General features: G+C 42.3%; 1 protein-coding gene across 19 annotated transcripts in view; it reads right to left on the bottom strand.

The window, feature by feature from the left end:
* Positions 1–24,495, bottom strand: part of LOC146977887 (microtubule-actin cross-linking factor 1-like) — a 356,186-nt gene that overhangs the window by 144,164 nt on the left and 187,527 nt on the right. For 18 of the 19 annotated variants that reach the window (XM_085790655.1, XM_085790650.1, XM_085790657.1 and 15 more), the window contains 12 exons: positions 23,134–23,317; positions 21,009–21,175; positions 19,860–20,038; positions 18,922–19,060; positions 18,180–18,373; positions 15,223–15,382; positions 14,260–14,343; positions 13,996–14,103; positions 13,466–13,564; positions 12,773–12,895; positions 12,563–12,654; positions 11,446–11,581 (listed from right to left, as the gene is read on the bottom strand). In XM_085790655.1, coding sequence (XP_085646781.1) covers positions 11,446–11,581; positions 12,563–12,654; positions 12,773–12,895; positions 13,466–13,564; positions 13,996–14,103; positions 14,260–14,343; positions 15,223–15,382; positions 18,180–18,373; positions 18,922–19,060; positions 19,860–20,038; positions 21,009–21,175; positions 23,134–23,317 — 1,665 coding nt within the window. Of the gene's footprint in view, positions 1–552; positions 724–848; positions 1,065–2,071; positions 2,228–2,918; positions 8,904–11,445; positions 11,582–12,562; positions 12,655–12,772; positions 12,896–13,465; positions 13,565–13,995; positions 14,104–14,259; positions 14,344–15,222; positions 15,383–18,179; positions 18,374–18,921; positions 19,061–19,859; positions 20,039–21,008; positions 21,176–23,133; positions 23,318–24,495 lie in introns of all 19 variants that reach the window. The other variant, XM_085790669.1, reaches the window with a different exon arrangement.

The raw sequence follows: 24,495 nt of genomic DNA, 5'->3' as shown, positions 1-24,495 counted from the left end.
TTAATGGCAAAATCCGAATATACTGCCAATGAATATATTTGTATAAGTGTATAACTATAAAATAAAATCTGTTTGGTTTTCATAGCCTTATAATTCTTCTTTTATATTTACATATAGCAAGGGTCTTGCTTAGAGAGTGTCGCCATCTTGCGCCGCCATGTTTGTACGGAATGGAAAATCCAGCCAACCAGACAGCACGTTTCAAGAGTTTCTATTCATAAATAAACAATTATTTAATTATTTAACAGATAAATAATAGAATCTGAATGCTAGATGTCACCGTTTTCCCCTCATTTTATACACTGGACCTTCAAATACACTTTTTTTTCTTAGGGTGTTTTCACACAGGCAGTGTTTAGGTCGGCCCAGTTGGACTTTGCGGTGCGTTTGGGTCAAAGTGGACACAACAGTTGCACCCTTGGGTCCACTGTCTATAGCTGCGACTGTCGTGAAAAAATAATACTCTAGGAGAATGATCTATTATCATTATTAATTTATCATTCGGTCACCAAATGTCTCAGTAAAGTTTCATGCGTGGCTCAGAGAACTTGCCCTGCAGAGATCCAGCTGCTGTGTGAGCTCATCACGATCGTCTTTCTCTGCTTTCTCCGATGTTTCCATCCCTGCCATCCCTCCATCCATCTGAGCCTCGGTCTCCTTCAGCCAGGACAGCAGACCGTCCACCTGTCCTCCCAGCGACTTCTGCTCAGCCATCACCGCCTCCTGAAACACAAGTCCACGCTAATGAACACAAACATCGAAACAACAAGGGAGTTTTCTGAACTAATCTTTAAAATCCGATCTAATCTAATCCACTTCTCCCTCTTCTGCAGTGTTTTCTTCTCTACCTTGTACGAGTCTCTGTGGTCGCGCAGACTTTGCAGGATTCCCTCAGAGAGCGCCGTGGCGGCCTCGTAGCCTCGGGCTAAGCTGCGTCCGTCCTTCTCCAGGGCCAACAGCAGCTGTGGAGGAACATCTTCAGGTCGGGGCTGCAGCAGCTGCTCGGCCGCCTCCACCTCCTTCGTGATCTCAGGCTCCAAGTCGCGCAGCTCAAGGTCCAGAGTCTGAGAGATTAGGATCAAAGAAAGCAAACAATTTCTCTTGATGCTGTTGAGTAACAGACTAAAATCCTCAAATCGGCTTCTTTGTTAGAAACCACATGCAGAAGTAAAACTGCAACAATAACTCAAGCAAATGGCAAGCGGATTTAACATTTAAAAGCTAAGTTTGACTCTCCGGAATTAACATTGTAGATATCAACAACGTCTTTCTGACTAGTCGCAATTACATTCGGAATAGTTGGATTTTTTATTCAAGATATCTGTAATTCAGTTTTGCCGAGTCAAAAAGAACATTTCAGATATCCGCAACTATATTCTTCCTATCCACAATTGTCATTTCAGATATCCACAACTACGTTCTTCCTAGGACAAATGACGTCACTGTAACCATTCATGTGTATGGGGTTTGTCATTACAGATATCTACAGTTCAGTTGCGGATATCCACTATGTGAATTACAGATATCTGTAACTGAATTACGACTAGTACTAATTCCAGTTTGAGATATCTACAATTTGATTTTGACTAGTCATAATTCCAGTTACAGATATCTACAACTTAATTTCGCCTATAGTCAAAACTTAATTTCAGATATCTGAACAGGGACATGTAGATATCTTTAATTGAGGTGAATTAAAGATATCTTGAACTGGAATTATGACTAGTCAGAATCAAATTGTAGATATCTCAAACTGGTATTAGTACTAGTCGTAATTCAGTTGCAGATATCCGTAATTCACATTGCGGATATCTGCAACTGAATTGTAGCTATCTGTAATGACAAACCCCATACACATGAATGGTTACAGTGACGTCATTTGTCCTAGGAAGAACCTAGTTGTGGATCTGAAATGACAATTGTGGATAGGAAGAATGTAGTTGCAGATATCTGAAATGTTCTTTTTGACTAGGCAAAACTGAATTACAGATATCTATAACACATATCCAGTCTGGCTTTTAAATGTTAAAATGGCTTGACATACAAGCATCAGCGCAGAAAATGGTCTGACCTCTGTCTGTCTGATGATGTCGTCCAGGGCGACGAGGCTGCGGCCGACCGACTGCTGCTGCTGCTGCTTCAGTCGGACCTCGAGGTGTCGCACCATGGAAACCAGGGCCACGATCCTCTGGTCGTGCTCCAAACACTCCTGACGCTTCAGAGAGGACTGAAGGAACAGGAACAGGAGCAAGAGCAGATGTAAGTGAGCTAAGACTTAAAGGGATAGTTCAACATTTTGGCAAATTGGCCCATTGCCATAATCACTATAGTCATAGCAGTAGGTTCGTTACCTTTAATTGTCGGTGCAAGCTCATGAGGCTCATGGGATTTCTTGGTTTCCCTCATCAAACTCATCAAATACACAATCCAACAACTCCACAACGCTCTGGTGGACAAGTTGTGAGCTGCACATTCACCACGCTATGAGATAATAACACAACGTTACCAGACAGAGTTGTTTTAGAGGGAAATACAGAGACTGCTTGATGAAAAACTGTCCCTGAAGGCAACGCGCATCAGCGGTTTTGCATGAATTTCCCTCTAAAACATTCATAGCGTGGTGAATGTGCAGGTCACAACTTGTCCACCAGAGCATTGTGGAGTTGTTGGATTGTGTATTTGATGAGTTTGATGAGGGAAACCAAGAAATCCCATGAGCCTCCGTAGCGTAGCTCAGAGCAGCTCACGGCTCTGCCCCGCCGCTCTAAAAATAGCTTGCACCGACAATTAAAGGTAACAAACCTACTGCTATGACTATAGGAATTATGGCAATGGGCCAATTTGCCAACATGTTGAACTATCCCCTTAATAACACACTGAAAAGAGAAGATGTTCCCAGATGTTCTCCTCATTCTTACCTTGCCAGTTGTGGATGTCGCCTCCTCTTTCTTTGACATGAGTCTTTGTCTCTCTCTGGTCTCGTCCTCTTCCTCTTCCTCCCCCCAGCTCTCAGTGGTCGTATCAGACTCTGGAACTCCGGCTGATTCAGACTCAGTTGAAGTTTCTTCTGGGTGCACAGCTGGCATCTCTGGAGACTCGAGTTTCTGCTGTTGTTGGTCTTTTGGGATTTCTGGTTCAGGAACATTGGTAGTTTCAATCTCCGGTGGTTTCTGTCCGGCTGTTTTATCTGGTTGTGTGTCCTGAGCCTCAGACTGAGCCTCAGGTTGGACGTCAATGGGAACGTCAATGGATTTGTCAATAGATTTGTCAATGGATTTGTCTCCACTTGTGGTTTTTGCATCTGGTTCCTCTGCAGCTTGTGTGGATTCCTCAGTGTGAAATCTTGGTTCCTCCATTGGAAGTCGTTGTTGCTCAGTGTCAGCTGCTTTAACAGGACTTGCAGGTGACTTCTCCATCTTGATTTCCTCATCACCAGTTGAAGTCTTGATGACGTCCTCGGTCGTCTGAGCATCGGCGTCTCTTTCCGTCCTCTGCTGCTCAGTCAAAGCTGAAACATCTGGAGCTGGTTTTTCCATTGTAGAAACGTCTTTTGTCGTCACCTCAGACTCCACTTTCTTATCAGCTGTTGACTTCTCCGTTTGGGGCTCAGGTTTCTCCGACACCTTTGGACCTTTGGACTTCTTCTTCTTGCTGCGTTTGCTTTGCTGAGGCTCTTTGGGCTTGACCGATGGAGCTGTCTCAACGTCTTTCTTTTCTTTCTCTTCCTTCCCAGAGCTCTTGATCTTTGCTGAAGGAGCCTGGAGTTTGGTCTCCTTCACAGAACTCTTCTCCACAGTTTCTCCATCTTCTTTCACCTTTGTCAGTTTCACTTCGTCCTCTTGGACACTCGGCTCCTCCTCGCTTTCTTTTGGAGAACCATTCAGTCTCTGAACGCCATCGTCATCATCATCTTTGACATCAGGGCTCTCCTGTCCGTCACCGGCAGCCGGCAGAGTTGTTCCTTGACTTTCCTTCTTCCCGACCTCTTTGCGAAGCGCCTGCAGCTCCTCGGCCGCCTGCTTCTCGCTCACACCTTTCTCAAACACCTTTTTCAGGATGCTCTCTTTGGCTTTCAGTACCAGCGCTGCTTTCTCAGTTTCTGGTAGAGTTGATTTCTGAGGTAATTCCTGCTCCTTGCCTTTCTTCACCTCCTGCATGCTCTCTTGTTGTTCTGGTTGTTGAGAGACACTGTCTTTCTTTTCAACTTCCTCTTTCTGCTCCTCTCTTTTTGCTTTCTCTTCCTTATCACTTTTCTCTACATCCTTAGAAAACACTACATCCTTTTGTGGCTCAATCGTTTGTTCTGTGAACTCCACAGTGGTTGGAACTGAGTCCTCTCCCTGTTTTAACAGATCTTTCTTAGCCTCAGTTTTCCTGTCAATCTTCTCTTCTCTTTCTCCGTCGGGACGGCCGAGGGAAGCTGTCTCCCCTTCGATCTGTGATTTCTCAAATTTATCTTGTGATGCAAACTCATCTGGAGCTGCATCTGTAGCCTCAGGCTGCCTCTGGACATCTGCCTCGGCTTGGTCAACTTCAGATGGACGTTTTGTGTCTGCAGGTTGTGTTTCACTCTCTGCCTCTTTACCCTTTCCTTTCTTTTTATTCCTCCTCTTTTTCTTGCTTTTGCTTTCGGTCTCTTTTGATTGAACGGTCAGTGATTGGTCTGACTGCTCGGCATCAGTGCTCGATTTGATCTCTGTCTTTGAAGGTTCCTCCGCTGCTTCACCTCGACCATCTAAACCATCATCTTTCTGTGCTGCCACATCTCTCTTTTTATATTCCTCCTCACTCAGTTTTGACAATTCACTGCTGTCTTTGCTTTCACCTTCCTTTCTGATATCTGCTGCCTGAGGAGGACCCATCGGTTTTTCACCTACAGGATCTTGGTGAACCACTGATGCGCTTTCAACAACCTTCTCCCAAACCTCCACGGGTTCCCTATCAGACTTCTCGGTAGCAGCTTCTACCTGAGAGTCTTTGTCAATTTCATGGACGGCTGCATCCACCGATTCTTCGACTGAATCCCTCTCCTTTAGTTTCTCATCAAGCCAAATCTCACCAAGCTCTTGTTTCATAAGCATCTCACTGGTTTCTGTCTGTGGCTCTATCTCCTCTATGGCTTGCTGAATTCTCTTCTCAACATTGGCTGCAAAACTACACAGGAGGTCCATGGACTGGTCTGGTTCGGTTACAGACACCGGCTCCTCTGCTCTGTCCTCTTCTGTGGTAGCGTCATAGAAAGGCGACTCTGATGGTCGATCTACGGACGTTGATGTCCTTGCATCGTCCTGTGTGACTCCTAAACCTTTCTCTGACAGTGGAGAACTTGAAGACACCTCAGTGCTGTATGGACTATCAGGGCAGGTCACAGACATTACGATAGAGGGGCTGTAAGTACTGGTTGACGAGGCCACAGGTGTGGAACTATCTCTGTCACCCTCAACTTTGTCCTGAATCTCTGAAACTGTGTCTCTGGAGATGAGTCCCTCTGCAACGGCATCATCGAGACTAGAGACTCGTTGTCCGGTTGCAGGATCAACTAGGCCTCCTTTCATCATCTGGTTGGTGGCTATGACCTTGACCATGTCATCTGCAACCAGACCTCTGCTACAGGCTTCAGAGAGGGGAAGCCTCTCTCCAGTCCTGATATCGATGATGCCTCCACTATCTGCCTGGCTCTGGAGGAGCCTCAGTGCAGGAACTGGGTCGACTTGCTTTAATGCGACAGCTTCAGGAAGTGTCAAACTGTCTCCTGTCTGCTCACTCTGAACGCCTCTGAATGGTTTCACCTCCAAGAAACGTTTACCCGTTTCAATGTCTATCTTACCCTGGTTCACAAGTTCTGAATAGGGCACAATTCGGGCAGTTTGAGGGTCTAATGTCCCTTGTGTCACTGTGGGAGAAGCCATGATCTCATCGGCCACGTCCTCATCCAGAAGACCTTTAGAAACGGCCTCTGTTAATGTGAGTTTATCTCCAGAGTCGGGGTCTGAAACGGCTCCCGTCGACGCCTGGAGAACAACAGCGTCTGGGTGAGACGTAGGACTGACTTTCCCTTGGTAGACCCACTCCAGCTCCTCCAGACCCGGCGCGTCAGACCGATCCACTAATCCTCTATCTACAGCATCAGAGACTGGAAGCCTCATTCCTGAAGCGTGATGTATTATCCCACCCTCGGCCACCTGCCGTGCCAACACCTGATAGGCCTCCTCTGACTTAATGAACCCTTTCTGGATGGCTTGCTCCAGAGGAACCGGAGACTTAGTTTCTGGGTCAATGACGCCTTCCATCTGCAGCTGTAAACTGGCCTTCCTGAAGGCTGTTGCTGAATCTGTATCTTTTCCTTTGCACGCCTTCTCTAGTGCCACTAGATCTTCTTTCTGATCCTCCTCAATCAGCCCCAGGTTTGCTGCCAGAGTGACCGAGACTTTCTTGTCCCTACGGATGTCGACGATCCCTCCAGACGCCACCTGAGCTTCTAGAAGTCGAGCGGCGGTGTTGGGGTCGATCAACCCGGCCTGAGCTGCCTCCTTCACCCCGTGGATCTGCTTCTTCTCTGTGTCGACAACCCCCGAGAGAGTTTTATCTGCCTTCAAGACACTCCACATCAGCTCTTCATCTAACAGACCCTCCTGCATCACATCCTCCATGCTAGGCGACTCACCGGTTCGGGCATCTAGGAAACCCCCGAACAGACCTGCCTGAGCCATTAGTTTAACTGCAGTGTGTCCGGGGAGGACGCCCTGAGCCACCGCCTCATCTGGAAGCAGCTTTTCTCCATCCTCCGACATCAGTCCTCCCTGTCTTAGCTCGAGCACTAAACTCGCCAATTCAGCCTCCTCCTCCCCTCTCTCCTCCTCCTCCTCTGCTGATTCAGGAACATCAACCTGAGGTTCAGTAATCTTTCTGTCAGTTTCTATCACAGGAGCCTCTTCATATTTTACATATTTTCGTTCGTCAGACTCTGTGAGATGAATATCCTCATTTAGTGGGACGGGTTCTTTCACCGTCGTCTCTGCCACGTCCTCTTGTACTCTAACTGTTTCTGTATCTACTGTTGTAGTCATGACACTGGTCTCTGGACCATCACTGTCTCTGGGTTTGGATTCAGTTCCTACCAGCTCCTCTGGACCTTTTTCTGAAGCCATTAAACTTTCATCAATTGAGGTGTCTTTCTTTTTAGCTTCTTCTACACTGATTTCATCTTCAGCTGCAAAGGCTACATCACTTTCTTCAATCACTGTTGGTTTCTCCAACAATCCACTGACATTATCTCCATCATACCTTTCTTCTTGTCTATCTGTAGCAAAGATCTCGACATCCTCACTTGGTGCGACTCCTTTGAAACTTTCTTTTTCTACTTCTTTAGCACTCACTCCTTTCTTGGTCAGACTAATGTCTCTCAACATTTCCACCTTCTGTTCATCTGTAGCTGAATCGCTGAGAGGCTCAACCTCTCGACCTGGTTCAGAAGCTTTGACCAAGTCCAGGAGCTCAGAGTCCAGCAGCACCAGCCGTTTCCCAGAATGAGCGTCCACATAGCTGTGGGTCATGAGGTGAAACAGCAGCTTGTGCTTTGCTTGTTCCTCAGGATCCATTCCTTCTGCTGGCGTTGCATCCAACATGAGGCCTGCAGACGATGGTGACGATGATGATGATGGGGGTGGAGAAGACGGAGGTGGAGAGGAGCTGGTGGAGCTCCAACTCAAGCGGTTCAGAGACGGGGTACCAGACTGATTCATGTTGGGCAGAACATCGGGGATGTGGGTGTCTTTGAGGAACCGGACCACACTGGGCTCCAGGACCTCCTCAGCCGCCTGGTTCAGGGGCAGCACCCGGGTGGTTTCTGGGTCGTACAAAGCCCCGATAGCGTGCCGCTGTCGGAGGATGTTCCTGGCCAGTTCCCCTGAGATCACTCCTTGTTGGAGAGCCTCAGCGACGGGCAGGAGTTCTCCAGATTCGGGCCAGAGCAGTCCCATGAAAGCCCAAAGAGACTCGAGGACCAACAGAGCCAAACGAGAGGACAGAAGGTCTCTGCGGATGCTTTCCTCCACGTCCACTCGTTCTCCACTCAGAGGATCTAGGATGCCGCCGTTCTGCAGCTGACGCGCCAACATGGCACAGGCTAGATCCTGGTCCATGAGCCCGTGACGGACGGCCTCGTCGACCGTCAGCCGGTGGCCAGAGCGAGGGTCAGCGATGCCACCGGCGAAGAGCTGAGCTTCGAGAAGTCGGACCGTCACTTTCCGGTCAATCAGACCTTCCTGGACGGCGCGGAAGATGCCGACTTTCCTTCCAGAGCGGAGGCAGACGGTTCCTCCGGGTTGCTGTTTGACGGGGAAGAGGAGGAAGCCGGACTCGTCGTCGAATACGCATCGCTGCTGCAGCTCGTTCAGGTTCAGCTTCTCAGCCGTGTTTGGATCGATCAGCTCCCGGCGCTGCAGCCGGGACTGGAGCATGGAGACGGTTCTGGGAGTCAAAAGCTTCATGTCCTCCGCTTGTTCCAGACTCAGCATTTTCCCTGTCGAGGCCCTCAGGCCTCCGGTGTGGATCTGCAGCTCCAGGATACGGAGTGCCACCTCCTCTTTGATGAGCCCGGACTGCATGGCCGTCGCCACTGGCAACAGATCACCAGCAGGTTTTGTATTTCCCACCACCAGCAGGGCGCTCTCCAGCTCCCGGAGCGACTCTCTGCCGTGGGCGTCGACGAGGCCTCGAGCCAGACCTTGTTCCAGAGAGAGCGTGAGGGGGGAGTCGGGCTGGACGAGCCCCCCCAGAACGAGCTGAGCCTCCAGGAGGACGCGGCAGCTGTCCTGGTCAATGAGACCTCGTCGGGCCGCTTGGAAAACCGGGAACGTTTCCACTGTTCCCAGGTCGATCACTCCGGAGATGGCAGTTTGGTTCTACAACAAGAAAGAAAACAAAACTTCAGTTGATGTTTATCCTGGTTTCAATGTGAAACAGAGCTAAATGTTACTATTGATTATTTGATACTATATTATTAAGAGAATATTAAAGGCAGAACTAGATGGTAGAATCGGGAAAAGAAGAAATCCACAACCACAGAAACGATTAATACAATTTTCTGTATTTCTCCATGTTAGGAATTTGATTCTTTATTTCCCATATTTTAATTCTTTCATATCAAACAGCGCTTCTATACTTACCACTGCTAAACTAGGCTAAAACAAGCACTAAGCATGCAACGAAGCAACAGGAAACAAAAAGAAGCTCTAGGTAGAGGAAAGCAAACACACAGGAATTCAGAAGAAAAAGAAGAAAGGAAGAAAATGTCTAAATGAGGAAAAAATAAACAAAACAAACTTACTTGCAACAACGGTAAGAGAGAAAGCGAGCGCCACTTACCGTACGGGCTCGTCCCGTGGCACACACACTTAACGGGCCAGCGTTTGGCTCGGCAGAGCGAGGCGCGACAGGTGAGAAGCTGGTTGTTAGCATTCTGCATGCCGCTCTTCATTCTGACCCTGACCTCAGGAAATCCAACTATCGATCCATCAACACCTCTTACCTCTGAGTTATTTATACCTCAACAACAACACACACCATTTTATAGGTGTGTTTAAACTGCTCTGAATTACAGATTTCTTTATTGTGAGACACTTAATGATTCCCATTAAAAACTAACTGAACTGAGAACAGATTCTTTCCTCTCTCTGACCCTCAGCTCAGAGCTCGACGTCCACCTTCCGCCTCTCTCCTCTGGTTGCTGTTAGTGGTTTCCAAGCAAAATGCTGGTTTAAAATTTCACACATTAATAGAATGCATTAGGACAAACACAACATAAGAGTATCACTCTCACACATACACACACATACGCACACACTGTGATCTGGACACAACATGCTCAAACGGTGAAGTGGTTTTTTTGTTGTTGGTTTTTTTGCGTAGCTGGCCTCTGGTGCGTTCAGACGTTTTGAAAACCAAACTTCTAAACCTCAGTGAGTTTTTGCTTTCTAAGTTTTAGTCACACAACAAACCCCTGAAAAACATTATATATGATATATGATATGATATAATATAATATAATATAACATTCACATAAAGAAGAAATCATCACGAAACCTGAAACTCGCAGACACATTCAGGAAAACGACAAAGTGGAGCTGGCTGTGAATGTACGTGAATGTTCGTATGGGATCAAATATATGAGCAGTAAAATAAATAAATGTGTTGACTTTATGTAGTGGGCGCTACATAAATAAAAAAATAAACATAAAATGACGCTAAAGTGCAGCTACGGAGATGAAAATGTGGATGTGCAACATTATGAAATACTTAATTCATCATTTATCAATCTTAATTCTTCCTACATCGACTGTAATTAGTCTGTAATTCATAAAGACAGTTATAAATGTTAAATAAACACCGGATTAATGAGCTCATCTGTAATGAAACATCACATCTGTAATAAAATATCATCATTTATGAATGATCCAATGAATCCATCATTTATTACACATTATAGATGAGCTTATTCATCCATTTATACTTGTGTTTATAATTTACAGATTAATTAGTGTCAGTGTAGGAGCAGTGCTTTATAAATAATGATGAATTAACTCATGTTTAATATGGTGTTTTGTGTCAAACTGTCACTTATAACTATGTTTTTTCTACTTGAAGCTTCGACCTCGCTGCTCTACAGTACTGCGGCACCATGACGGCCGTGTATTAACTGTTAGCAGCTCAGCAGATGTGTTTTCTGATGATGATGATGATGATGATGATAATGACGACGGTGGTGATGATGATGATGATGATGATGCATTGAGTGATAATAACTAAAACTAAAAAGGTGTGAGGGTGGGGGGGGTTAATGACATGACTGCAACCAACGTGAGAGTGGGTCACTCCATGCTGAGGCCCGGTTCAGACGGCGCCACCCTGTCGGTCCGCAGGTTGTCATGACAACGTGTTTCAAGACTTCGTTTGGTGACAAATAGAAAATGAAAATGATTTTATTTTTTGGGTCATGCTTGTGATCACTCGTCTGAACCGGGTCTGGGATGTGTTTTTTTTGTTAAAACCAAACCAAGTCAATGAGTCAGTGAGATTCATCATCAACAGTGAAGATGTTTGTCAAAAATGCTCCTTTTTGTGAACACACAACATGCTGTAAAAAAAAAAAAACACACACACACAGACACACACACATACACACACTCGCTGGCCCACACATACGCGCGCAAACACACTAACACACGCGCGTGACCTCTCGCTGAGCTTTGCAAGCGTTTTCGGACTCAAAGCGACATTGTGTGTAAAAAAAAAATAAAAAAAAATAAAAAGTTCCTTCACAGTTTTGTCGAAAAGCTCGCGACAAAGAATGAAATGAAAACACAAACACAACATTTTTGTGTCATCGACCTCTAGAACCTGTTGCACCTCCTCTACCTCCTCCTCCTCCTCCTCCTCCTCCTTTACCTTTCTCTCCTCCTCTTTGGCGAGTTGCTGCTCCAGCTGCTGCAGCTGTTGGCTGGAGCTGTCGCACATCTGGTTGTAGGTGGACGTGAGCTCGTCCAGCTGAGCCTCCACCTGAGACCGCTCCTCCGGGGACAACCTGGAGAGGAGGAGGAGGAGGAGGAGGAGGAGGAGGAGGAGGAGGAAGAGGAGGAAGAGTAGGAAGAGAGGAAGAAGAGGAGGAGGAGGTGCATCAATTTTTAATTTTTTGTAACTGAGAATTCCCATCGTTGGTATTACATCTGCCACTGTTGCCACTTTCATGTTTTACCTATTATTACTTTATTTATTACTATCAATGCTATGAATAATCATGCTGCTATGAGCACTGTGCACTTTGCCTACCTCATACATGTTGTTGTCTAAATGTTGTCCATTGTCTAACTGTGTCTGTTTATGCCTCATCTTTATATAGTAGCTTGTATTCTGTGTATTTTATCACTTTTATGTTATGTTTAGGGACTACAGATGGAAATTAGCTGGGAGCTAAATCTGGTGCAACCATCTTTTCATTTTTTTTCCTTTAAATGATTAATGTAATTGCACACTGTCCCTTATTAAACTAATAAACTAAACTAAACTATGTGTTTAATGTCGGGTGGTGTTAGAGTTTGATATACAGTAAAGGTTAGATTAATTATATTATATTAATTATAAAGGTATTCATTTTCTATATATATATATATATATTCTTATATTTTCTGTTACTACTGACAGTACATTTAATCAAACAAAGGAATAAAAAGCTCAATAATAAATACAAATCAATTAAAAAGCAATATTTGTAGATAGATAAATACCATAAAATATACTTAAAAATAATAATAAAATAAGCTTAAGTAAAATATTTACATTCTAGTCATGAATGGAGAAGTGTTTGAGACCAAATTAATTGAATTAAATTCATTTTCATTCAAGTTTTCCAGACTGGTTTGTTAATATTATTGACTTTGTAGAAGAATAAATAGATGAGTGAACACTTTTCTGATAGAAAAACAGCTGAAAGCATTGTGTATAGTGTGTAGTACAGTGTACTAGTGTGTATTGTATATAGTGTGTAGTATAGTGTGTGTTAACTCACTTGCTGGCCTGTTTGGACAGCAGGAACACCTGTGTGCTCCTGATGGCTTCGGCCACTTCATCCTTCTTGGCCGCCAGTTGTTCACTGATGGCCTGAACAACACACACACACACACACACACACACATATTAACAACACACTCGATGCACTAATTAACTAATTACACATCATCTATGTGATTCTGTGTATTAATTAAAGTGTGTGTTGTACCTGTTGAGCCGCCAGCGAGGACTCGGCGCTCCGGCCGGCGCTGCGGCCCTTCAGGCCCTGAACCCAGCCCAGCAGATCTGAGACCTGTCCCACCCGCGCCTGCTTCTCCTCCTCCACCTCTTTCTGCACAGACAAGAGGAAAAAACATGTTTAACAAGAATAAACTCACTGTTTTATACACCTGTTAATGCCAGAAAAATATAAAAAATTAAACTTTCAGGTGTCATTACGGAAAATGTTGTGTTGAAAGATGATAGATACATATTGAAAATTACAGTATGTTAGCAGCCTGTAAAAAGGCAATTACAAGAAAATGGTACAAGACAGACAGACCCACCGTCACAGGAAGATTGGTTGAAAGTTATGGACGAAATACATATTATGGAACAACTGACTTATAAAATAAGGACTCAAGAGGATCAATGCTGCCGGAAGTGGGAGAAATGGACTGAATACATAAAAACGACAGGACAAGGACCATCACATTGACATTGAAAAAGGATCAAACTAGAAGCAAAGTAGAAGCATGGTGGTCCAACATGTTCTTTTTTTACATTTTTGTTTTTTTTATTTGTTTTCCCCCTTGTATAATGTTTATGCTCTGCTAAAGAAAAACAATAAAAAGAAAGTATCAAAAAAAAATAAAAAATGAAACTTTCAGATGGTGATTTTTATTGTGACACAAATTCCCACCTCTTCTTCTTCTAGTCTCCTCAGTGCATCGCTGATGTACTTCACATGTTGGGTTGTCAAGGTGACCAAGGCCGTGTAGCGTGTGCGCAAGTCCATAAACTGCAGAGACACAAAGAGTTACACAACTTGGTTTTAACAACTCCTTTTACCCTGGAATGGGATTGTGGCAACAGAGGGCCGTGTAATTCTTTTTAGTCAGTTTTTTGCGTTTTTGTCCTCCTTTCGTGTTGTTTTGTAGTTATACAATGATTGCACAGAGTTAAGTTTGTTCACACAACTATGAATTATATTTTTTTTTTTTGACTTTTGTGGAAAAAACGAACAGCAACACAAGATTTACTGTAATTGGACGACAGGTGGTTTAAACCTGCTCGTCTCTATCATAACAACGACCTCACTGCAAACGCTGGAATTGTGTTTTGTCATTAACAGACAGTAATAGACCATGATATATAGAATAACAGACACACAGGTTAACAGTGTGTGGGTGTGTGTGTGTGTGTGTGTATGTGTGTGTGTGTGTGTGTTACCTCCTGAGTGATGGCGTCAGAGGAAGAGTGCATCCTCCTCCTCTTCACCGTCGACTTGTGCGTCGACTCTACGAAGGCTCTGTACGTCATCAGCTGCAGCTCGTAGTCCTGGGCAACAACAGCGACGCAGAGAGTTGGTTTAGTTTCATTTCAAACTGAATATTATTTAAAATATTTTCTTATCAAGTATTTTATTGATAAACTGTAAAATAAAAAACCTTTGACACTCTGAAGAATAAACATAAAGAGAGGTTTGTGTCTCACCTTGACGGAGGTGCAGTACTGTTTGGAGTGAGTCTGACACTCGTCCAGTTTGGTTTGATTCTGTTCAATCTCAGCTACTAACGCCTGGGAAGGAAAAAAATCAATAATCAATCATATCGATCAGATCCAAAGAGCAGAATCCAGTTTTGTTTTTCCACCATTTGATTAAAAAAAAAAAAAAAAATCAATGTTTCTGTCACGAATAATAAGAATAGGAGTAATCCACAAGGCAGGTAATAGAGAGCCCTCAAATAGATTTTTTATTTCTGCACGTTTGTTGAAAATGGCCGATATAATAGAATTACAGACCCTAAAAATAATGTTTAAAGCAAAGAACAGATCACTACCAGAACATTTACAAAGCTTGTTTAAATTGGAGGAAGGGGGCAACAGACTGAAGCTGGATTTTAAACATACATTTGCAAGGTTAAGCTTAAAACAAATGTGTATTTCTGTTGCAGGTGTAAAAGTAGCTATGGCATTCACAAAGCAAGGAATTGAAAAGTTGTTCAAGTATGTCTCAGTTTAAGAAAATGTTTAAAAAAGAAAAGATAAGTATCTACAAAAAAGAAGAAGGAGAAAGAGAAAAAGAAGGGAAAAAAAGAAAAAGATAAGATAGATGAGTAGTGTTTACCGTTATTCTATTTTTTATTTTTTTTGTCATTACTATGTTTCATCATCTTTAATATTTTGAAACAGAGAATAATATTGGTGTTAAAGTAAGCCAATGAAATTATAACAACAGAGAGGAGCAGGTACTATAAGTTTTTTCTTCATCCTGCTCCTTTTCATTCATGGTGAAAATGTGTATACAATGTATATGTGCAACTATGTGAGAATGTACAGACCATGAATGAAACAAATCAAAAATGAAATGAAATGAAATTAAATGAAATGAATGTCTGATCGATGGGTGTGTTGATCGGGGTGATTGATGGGGGGTATTGATGGGCGGGGCCTCACCGTCTGCTGGGCCAGCTGCTCAGACAGAGCTTTGCTGTCGTTCTGCCCTGGCTGTGTGTTTTCTTGTCTCTCCGTCGTCTCTTCGATCCACTGGATCAGAGCCGAGTGTCCGTCCCTGTAGAGCTGCAGCGCCGAGCCCACTGACTCCAGGTCAGCTCGCCTGCAACACCGCCACACAGAAACATTCATTCATATTTTATTATTACTTATTTATTTTATTTACAGTATTTTCTTTAAATTGAATTAATTAGAATTTAAACAGGACATTTTACAGACATATGATGAATAATTCTTGAATAAAATAGCATGCATTTGAACAGTTCATTCTCAATTCATCCTAAATGGCACTAGCAATGAACTGCTCTTAACTTTTTTTTATTTTTCCCCTCTCTTTATTTATTTATTTATTTTATGTTTAATTGTGTTCTAACTGTTTCCTTATTTTTTTTAACAGAGTATTTAACTGTGTTTTTAATGAAATATGTATTTCTCTTACGGTGAGCTGAAGGCAATTTTCCACGATGGTGGACGATAAAGTTTTATTGTATTGTATTGTATTGTATTGTATGAGGATTCAAATCAATTGTGATAATCATAACAAAAAAATATGAATTAATTGAAAGATAAATACAAAATCTAACTGACTTCTTTAGACAAAAAAAAACATAAACTGCTGACATGGATTTATAGTTTGTTACTAACTGAAGAGACTCAAAGTGACATAAAATATCAATTAGAAACTATTTAAATGAGAAAAAGACTCAGGATATTTCATCTTATGAATATGAAACTTCCCCAGTAAAATAAAAAAGTTAAGAATTTTGCATCTAACAAAATCTAACCGACTTCTTTAGACATGGATTTATAGTTTGTTACTAACTAAAGAGACTCAAAGTGACTTACGGTGAGCCAAAGGCAATTTTCCACGATGGTGGACAATAAAGTTTTATTGTATTGTATTGTATTGTATTGGATGAGGATTAAAATCAATTGTGATAATCATAACAAAAAAATATTAATTAATTGAAAGATAAACACAAAATCTAACCGACTTCTTTAGACATTAATTTATAGTTTGTTACCAACTGAAGAGACTCAAAGTGACATAAAATATCAATTAAGAACAAGGCCTATTTCAAAATTATGCATTGTTGCTAAAATATTGGAAAAAATAATCAGTGAACAACTAAAAGATTTTTTAGACTCAAATAGTATTTTAAATAACTTCCAATCTGGCTTCAGGAAGCAACACAGCACGGTCACGGCTGCCCTGAAAGTTTTTAATGATTTAATTGAAGCACTTGATCTTAAAAAAGTATGTGTTGCCCTTTTTATCGATCTCTCTAAAGCTTTCGACACAGTTGATCACAAGATATTGATCAAAATCTTGAGAAAAATTGGCATTTCTAACCAGGCTTCCACCTGGTTTGCTGATTACCTGTCTAACAGGACTCAGGCAGTCCAGTTAGCCAATGTCACATCATCCTCACTCGAGATCACTAAAGGTGTGCCCCATGGGTCGGTCCTTGGACCTATTTTATTTTCTATTTATATAAATGATCTCTGTGTCAATTTGTCAAATGCTGCTTACCACTTTTATGCTGACGACACTGTCATTTATTGTTGTGCGTCCTCTGTTGTGCATGCATATGAGCTGTTACAGTCTGCTTTTAATGTTGTACAGGCCCGACTACAAAGTCTCAAACTGGTTTTAAACACCAGCAAATCAAAAATAATGGTCTTCTCAAAAGCTACCTACTCAACTGAAAACTTACCCTCTGTAATAACTGCTCAAGGAAACCCATTCGAGGTTGTTACTAAGTATAAATACTTAGGTTTCCTCCTAGATACGGAGCTTTCGTTTAAATTGCACATTGATAACTTGGTAAAAAAACTCAGGCTAAAGCTTGGCTTCTTTTATAGAAATCGTGTGTGTTTCTCTCTGCGTGTGCGTAAATTGCTTGTGTCGTCAACTTTCCTACCAGTAGTTGACTATGGAGATGTGTTGTACATGTGTGCTTCGTCCAAAAGCCTAGCAGCTTTGGACACTGTATATCACAGTGCATTAAGGTTCTTCACTGGCTGTGGTCGTCTCACTCATCACTGTCAGCTCTACTCGAAGTCCGGGTGGCCATCTCTGAGCACCCGGAGAGAAACTCATTGGTTGCTTATGATCTATAAGGCTCTCCTTGGTATGGTTCCTCCCTACCTCTGTTCACTCCTCCGTCGAACAGAAAATCGATACGCCTTAAGGTCCAGTGATATCTATTGTTTGAGCATTTCTAGAGTGCGGACCGAATTAGGGAAAAAAGCGTTCAGTTATGCCGCTCCATTAACATGGAACAACCTCCAGGCCGAACTGAAATTGTCTGAACTTGTATCTCTTGGTGTTTTTCGACACTTCTTAAAGGTCCGACAACAAAAATCATTTGAGCGGTGCCTTTGCTGACCAACCTTGTCACCTTGACCTCCTGCTCCCTGCACTTTTTGTTTTAACCTCCATTGTAACATGGCCCTATTTAATATAATGTAATACTGTAATGTATATTGTTGTATATTGTATTTTGTAATTTATAATGTTGACGACGTGTGCTGCTGCCCTCTTGGCCAGGTCGCCCTTGAAAATGAGATCTCGATCTCAACGGGTCTTTTACCTGGTTAAATAAAGGCTAAATAAAATAAAATAAAAAAATTTAAATGAGAAAAAGACTCAGGATATTTCATCTTATGAATATGAAACTTCCCCAGTAAAATAAAAAAGTTAAGAATTTTGCATGAAATATGTGAAAAAGACATTTAATCCACAGAGAAGTGGAGCATGAGTTTCATTTCTCATATCTGTAAATGAGGTTTTCAATGAATCTGTTGTGATAAATGTCTCTAAATAATCGGATCACATGACGCTCTCACTCTTCCTCACTCTGGTCTCTAAACGTATTAATCCTCCTCCTCCTCACCGTGTCTCCATCTGTCTGCGGACCCCGGTCCACCTCTCCGTCATCTGATTGGCTCTCTCCTGGTACAGCTCCAGCTCGGGGCTGCGGTCCGGGTGCAGCCGGCTGAGCTGAGCCCCCGCCCCCTTGGCCCGCTGCACGGCCGCCTGCAGAGACTGGAAGATGTCGTCCTGCTCGCCGAGCTCCGCCTGCCACTTCTGGACCGAGACGAGACAGGAAGCAGAAGGAGGAGGATGAAGAGAGAGGCGATGCACTGCAAAAACTCAAAATCTTTCCAAGAATATTTGTCTTATTTCTTGTCAAAATGTCTCATTTCTAGTCAAAACTAATCTCTTTCCACTTTAAATAAGACTCATCACCCAAAAATTAACTTGTTTTTAGATCATTTTCACTTGTTTTAAACAAATTTTCACTTGAAATAAGTAGAAAAATCTGCCAGTGTAAGCAAGTTTTTTTGTGCTTGAAGAAGAAAGTTGATTCACTATCAGATTTTTCTACTTATTTCAAGTGAAAATCTGCTTGAAAGAAGTAAAAAAGTGTCTAAAAACAAGCTAATTTTTATGTGATGAGTCTTATTTTAAGTAGAATGAGATTTGTTTTGACTAGAAATGACATTTTGACTAGAAATAAGACAAATATTCTTGGTAAGATTTTGAGTTTTTGCAGTGTGATGAAGAGCTTCAGTCTTTTTATGTACTATATACTGTATATAGATGTTTTTCCACATGAGGGTTTCCTCTCTCACCCCGAGCTGGTCTCTGAGGCTCTGAATGGCCGTGGTGTCGGCGGGAACGATGTCCTCTTCGCTCAGCCTGCCCTCGTACTTCCTGACCTGGCTCTCCACCTCATCCAGGCTGCGAATCAGGACGTCCACTGTCTTTAACCTTGGAGAATAAATAAACAAAACACATTAAATATTCACATATTGTAACAATCACCAGGGCACATTATTTCATTGTTTATGGAAATGTGAAGAGATTCAAAAAATTTGGGAGCTCAGTGTTAAAGTGCATCTCTCAAATCACTACTTCCCCTGTACCCCTATGCCCTAAGTTATGTATTTTAGGCATTTATCCAGAGGACTGTTCTTTATCTGGCAAAGAAAGAAAAATGGTTGATCTTTGTTTACTGCAGGCCAAACGCTGTATTGCATTATGTTGGAAGAATGTTAATGGCCCCTCTTTTACCCAATGGTTGAATAACTTAACATCAAGTTTGGCTCTTGAGAAGCTGACCTACATTGTTAGAAAGAGGGCTTTGGAATTTTATGACATTGATTTGGAGGAGGCAATGGGAGAATGAGATAATAAAAATATTTAATGTGTTGATAGGAGTGTACGATGTAACCTATATTAAGAATATTATTATTAATAATAATTTATTATTATTATTATTTATACATGTAGTTATTTATTATTTATTGCTCAGTCATTTTGCTGACTAATTTGTCCATTTAATTTATCCCTTTTTAATTATTTATTTTATTATGACATTTTATTTATTTACCTTTTCTGTATTCCTATTAGTATTTTCATTATTATTTTTTTTACTGCCATATGTTTAAAGTGTTCTATGTTGTTGTATGAATATAAAAACCAATAAAGATATGTTTAAAAAAAAATAAAATTCACATATCTATCTCCAACTGAGTTCACCGATCAGACTACTAAAGGGGCGACTCACTTTTCCAGGTAGACGGACGAGAGGTTGTGCAGTTTGTCCGTCTTCTCCACGGCCTGGCTGAGCTCGGAGCGCAGCACGGGGACGCTGGACGACGTCGGCTTCTCCTCGAAGAAGGAGACGCAGCGGCGAGACACGTCGCCCAGACCGGAGCGCAGGACGTCCAGCTCCGACAGCAGCTTCTGGAGACGGAGAGGAGGAGACAAAATCAGCTGGGGGCTAGAAACACTTAAAAGGGATAGTTCAACATTTTGGCAAACTGGCCCATTGCCATTATTGCTATAGTCACAGCAGTAGGTTCGTTACCTTTAATTCATTAAAGAGTCGTTTTAGAGAAAAGAAAGAAAAGTAGTTTGGAAAAGGCTGCACACAAGTTAACGCATGTGCACTAGATTATATTATATTTACTATATTATTATAGTTATGCACATGACTATCGGCCAAAATAAACACATAAGTCATTGTCAGATAACAGATATTGACACTTTTTGCTGATCACTAGAGAGTTTTTGTTGTGATGATTACAACAGTAGTGATGACGGTTATATTATTGTGTTAAATTCATGCAAAACCGCTGATGCGCGTTGCCTTCAGGGACAGTTTTTCATCAACAGTTTCTGTATTTCCCTCTAAAACAACTCTGTCTGGTAACGTTGTGTTATTATCTCATAGCGTGGTGAATGTGCAGCTCACAACTTGTCCACCAGAGCGTTGTGGAGTTGTTGGATTGTGTATTTGATGAGTTTGATGGGGTGAAACCAAGAAATCCCATAATGAGCCTCCGCAGCGTAGCTCTGAGCAGCTCACGGCTCTGCTCCGCCGTTCTAAAAAATAGCTTGCACCGACAATTAAAGGTAACGAACCTACTGCTATGGCTACAGGGATTATGGCAATGGGACAATTTGCCAAAATGTTGAACTTTTCCTTTAAACTTATGACAACCCTCAGGTTTGTCCTAGTTTCATGAAATAAAATCTAATCTTTTCAAAAACTAGTGGAGTTTTAAAGAAGATTCATCAGCAGTAAAATAATTAACATCATAAATCAGTATTTCTCCTCCTCTGTGACTCTGTACAGGAGCGTTAAACCTGTTATAAAGGTTGTAGTTGCATGTTTCCACCAGCAGATGGAGCTGAGACTAAACTCACTGACCTCCTGCTCTGCGATCTGGACGGTGTTGTCAGTGACGTCGGCCGACAGCCTGCTGGGTGGGGGGGTCTGGATGCCCCTCATCAGCCGCTGCTCGGCGTCGTTCAGCCGCAGCGAGACGTTCTGCAGCTCCGACAGGTACGACCGCGACACCGACTCGTCCTTCTCCGCTGCAGGAACGGAGACAAGAGTTAAGTTAGAGTTAGTTTTAGACGACAGACATGAAACCAGATGTGACACAGATGTTTCCTCTACCATCCATTCTACCCTGAAAAGTTTTAGCATCTATTTTTGTGGTGTTAAAATGTGGAATAGACTAGATGAGGATATAAAAATGTGCAATAACTTAAAACAATTTAAAAGTAAGTACAAACATACACTCTTGGACAGTTATAAAGAACTGGACCGCTAATTTTACTCTTTTTATTTATAATCATGGTCTTATTTCATATTAAAGTTGTTTAGACGTTGCCACTTTTACTTCTTTTTAAGTCGCATTTTAGACTTTGCTGCTCTTTTCTCTGACATAAGATTGTAACGGGTTGTGCAATATTGTTGTTATTGTATTATTGTCTATTTTTGTGCATGATGATGCGTGCTTGTGGTCTTGTGTTGTCTTCTGCTGCTGGTAACATTGTAATTTCCTGCAAAGGATTAATAAAATATCTTTAACTTTAACTTAAAGCAATATGTTTTTAATCTTCTGAATTGTATGGAACTACAGATGTACTGTATGACATGAATCACAATGTGGCGGGGGGGCTGAACTTGATAAGCTTTGCTTCTTTCAGCCCCTTCTCAAACTTGCACAGTATCATTGTTGTTTTGTTTCTTGTTACATAGATTGTTTGTCTTTTGATGTGCTTGTTTGAGACAAATAAAAATCAAATCAAATCTGTTGTGTTGTCTTTGTCTTTTATGTCAGTTTTAGATTATGGAGACATCGTATACAGGCGGCATGCATCAGCCACAACTTTACATCCACTTGACACCGTTTATCACTCAGCCCTGAGGTTCATTACTGGCCACAGCTACAACTCATCACTGTGACCTGTATTCCAAAGTTGGATGGCCCTCACTATCTACCAGGCCTGATCGACACTGGATTTGATTTATTTTTAAAGCTCTTACTGGTCTCTTACCATCGTATATTAACTCACTAGTATCTTTCAATCCAGGTTTCTATCGCTCTACACGCTCAAAAGACCGGCTCACACTGCAGCTTCCCTCTGTTAAAGGGATAGTTCACCCTAGAATGATATTTCGCTCATTATCTACTCACCCTCATGTTGACTAAGGGCTGGAAGAAGTTTCAGAGTCCTCCGTCCCTTCTCTGAGTTACAGGGGGTCTTGGCGTAGCAGTGCATTTCAAGGCATTTCAGCGCGCATGCGCAAGGTTCGCACTGAGACCGACTCGAGTCTCAGTCTGGTTGCGCATGCGCGCTGGCAGCGGAAGACCGGACAACAGACACAGAGCTAATGCTACAAACATGCTTGGAATGTGGACTTATTTAATTTTTTTCGGGACAATTACGCAATTTGGGGCTTCAGCACAAGACGGACATTACATACGAGCATCATGGAGGTATTTGGATGTTTTTTTGTGTGTGTTTTTTTACGAAGAGCTCTGGTGTCCCTTTACAACCGTTGCCTTGAAATGCACTGCTACGCCAAGACCCCCTGTAACTCAGAGAAGGGACGGAGGACTCTGAAACTTCTTCCAGCCCTTAGTCAACATGAGGGTGAGTAGATAATGAGCGAAATATCATTCTAGGGTGAACTATCCCTTTAACACCCAACTTGGAAAGACCAGCTTCTCTTACTGTGCACCTACAACCTGGAACACTCTGCAGAATCATTTGAAACTTACCTCACTTTTATCAATGGGACAATTTAAAGCCATAACTACATCTTATTTTACCTCTAACTGCTCCTGCTTTTAACTATGTTTCAATTTACCCTAAGTTAGTCACCTTAAATTCTGGTATTCTGTTATGTTTCAAATGTCTTGTCTTCTGTCCTTGTGTGTTTTGTGTTTCATCTCGGCTATATTGTAAATGAGGTTACTCCTCAATATATCTCCGAGTTTAAATAAAGGTTATGAAATGAAGTCTTGATAGGTTCTGACCTGTCTCCATGTTGAGCAGCAGGCTCTGACAGTGCTGCTGCGCCTGCTGCACCTCCTTCTCCAGCTCTCGCCTCTCGGCCGCCGCGAACAGAGAACTCTCTTTGCTGTCGGACAGGAAGTCGGACAACTGGGAGTCCAGGTGGTCCAGGACCTGCTGCCGCTCCGACGGAGACTGACCCCGCACCTGAGAGGGCCAGAGGAAGAGGAAGAAGAGGAAGAGGGGTTCAACGGCTGCTGGTTAGGAAATTATAAACAGGACAAGGAACCAGTATGAGTGTGGAATGAACTGAGTGACAGCCTCAAAACATCACAATCTATCTCCTTGTTTAAACGTCATCTACAGTAAAGGAACAATTGCTAAACTCATATATATATATAATGTACATCCCGGGATCACAAACTGTATGTTAAGTGTATGTTGTGTTGTATGTAGTATGTTAAATGTATGTAAGTGTCATGTGCATGTAAATGTGTTTACAATGTGTGTCTAATAATGTATGTAAATGGCTTCTACCACAAGCTTCAGTTAGCTTCCCCAGGTGACCAGTTCACACACCTTGTGACTATCAAGCCAACTATGATTTCTGTTGTGTGTGTGAATAAAGTGGGTGCATCGTGAAATCAAAAAAATCGTGAAATCAAAAACACACGAGTTGTGTTTCCATGACAGTTTTTTGTCAGATTTTCGACATTGTACATGTAATGCTTACAGATATTTCCTCTGAAGGGGGTTTTGCATGTGAGCTGTAATTCTCACGACTGTAACAGAAGGAACTATTGTTTTGTTATTGTGTGACACTGCCTGAGTTGAATGATTGTACCTCACACGCCAAAGTTTTATTAATAATCATAACCCGGTTGGGTGTAAACAGTACAAAGCGTGTATTCATCTTATGAATGAAGAACAGACTTTTAAAGGAGAATTCCAGTCATTTTCTAAGTAACACTCTACATCTCTAGGTCCCCGAGTGCGACCATAGGACTTAATCCGAGAAAAATGTGTGCAGCCCGGACCTAGCTCTCCTCCTGCTAGCTGCGCTACACTGCAGTTAAACAGAGAAGTAATGGGGGCAGAACTTCTAACGGCGACTTTGGCCTCTATATATTGCTCAAAATATCACTACACATGCTTTGCAACGCTGTTTCCATATCAACAAAGACAAAAACGCGAGGAAAACATGGATTTAGGGGGGGAAAAAATGATTTTGGATGGGAAAAAAAGCATCAATATGAATATAACTCATTTTTCTCCCACCCAAAATCATTTTTTTTCCTTCTAAATCCACGTTTTCCTCACGTTTTTTGTCTTTGTTGAGCGTAGAGCGTTACTTAGAAAATGACCGGAACTCTCCTTTAACAGCG

The sequence above is a fragment of the Trachurus japonicus genome, chromosome 11 (assembly GCF_045865225.1).
Source record: "Trachurus japonicus isolate A0001 chromosome 11, Traja_1.0".
Taxonomy (NCBI): Eukaryota; Metazoa; Chordata; class Actinopteri; order Carangiformes; family Carangidae; genus Trachurus; species Trachurus japonicus.
The sequence above is the reverse complement of the archived record's forward strand: the minus strand, read 5'-3'. Positions and strand labels throughout refer to the sequence as shown.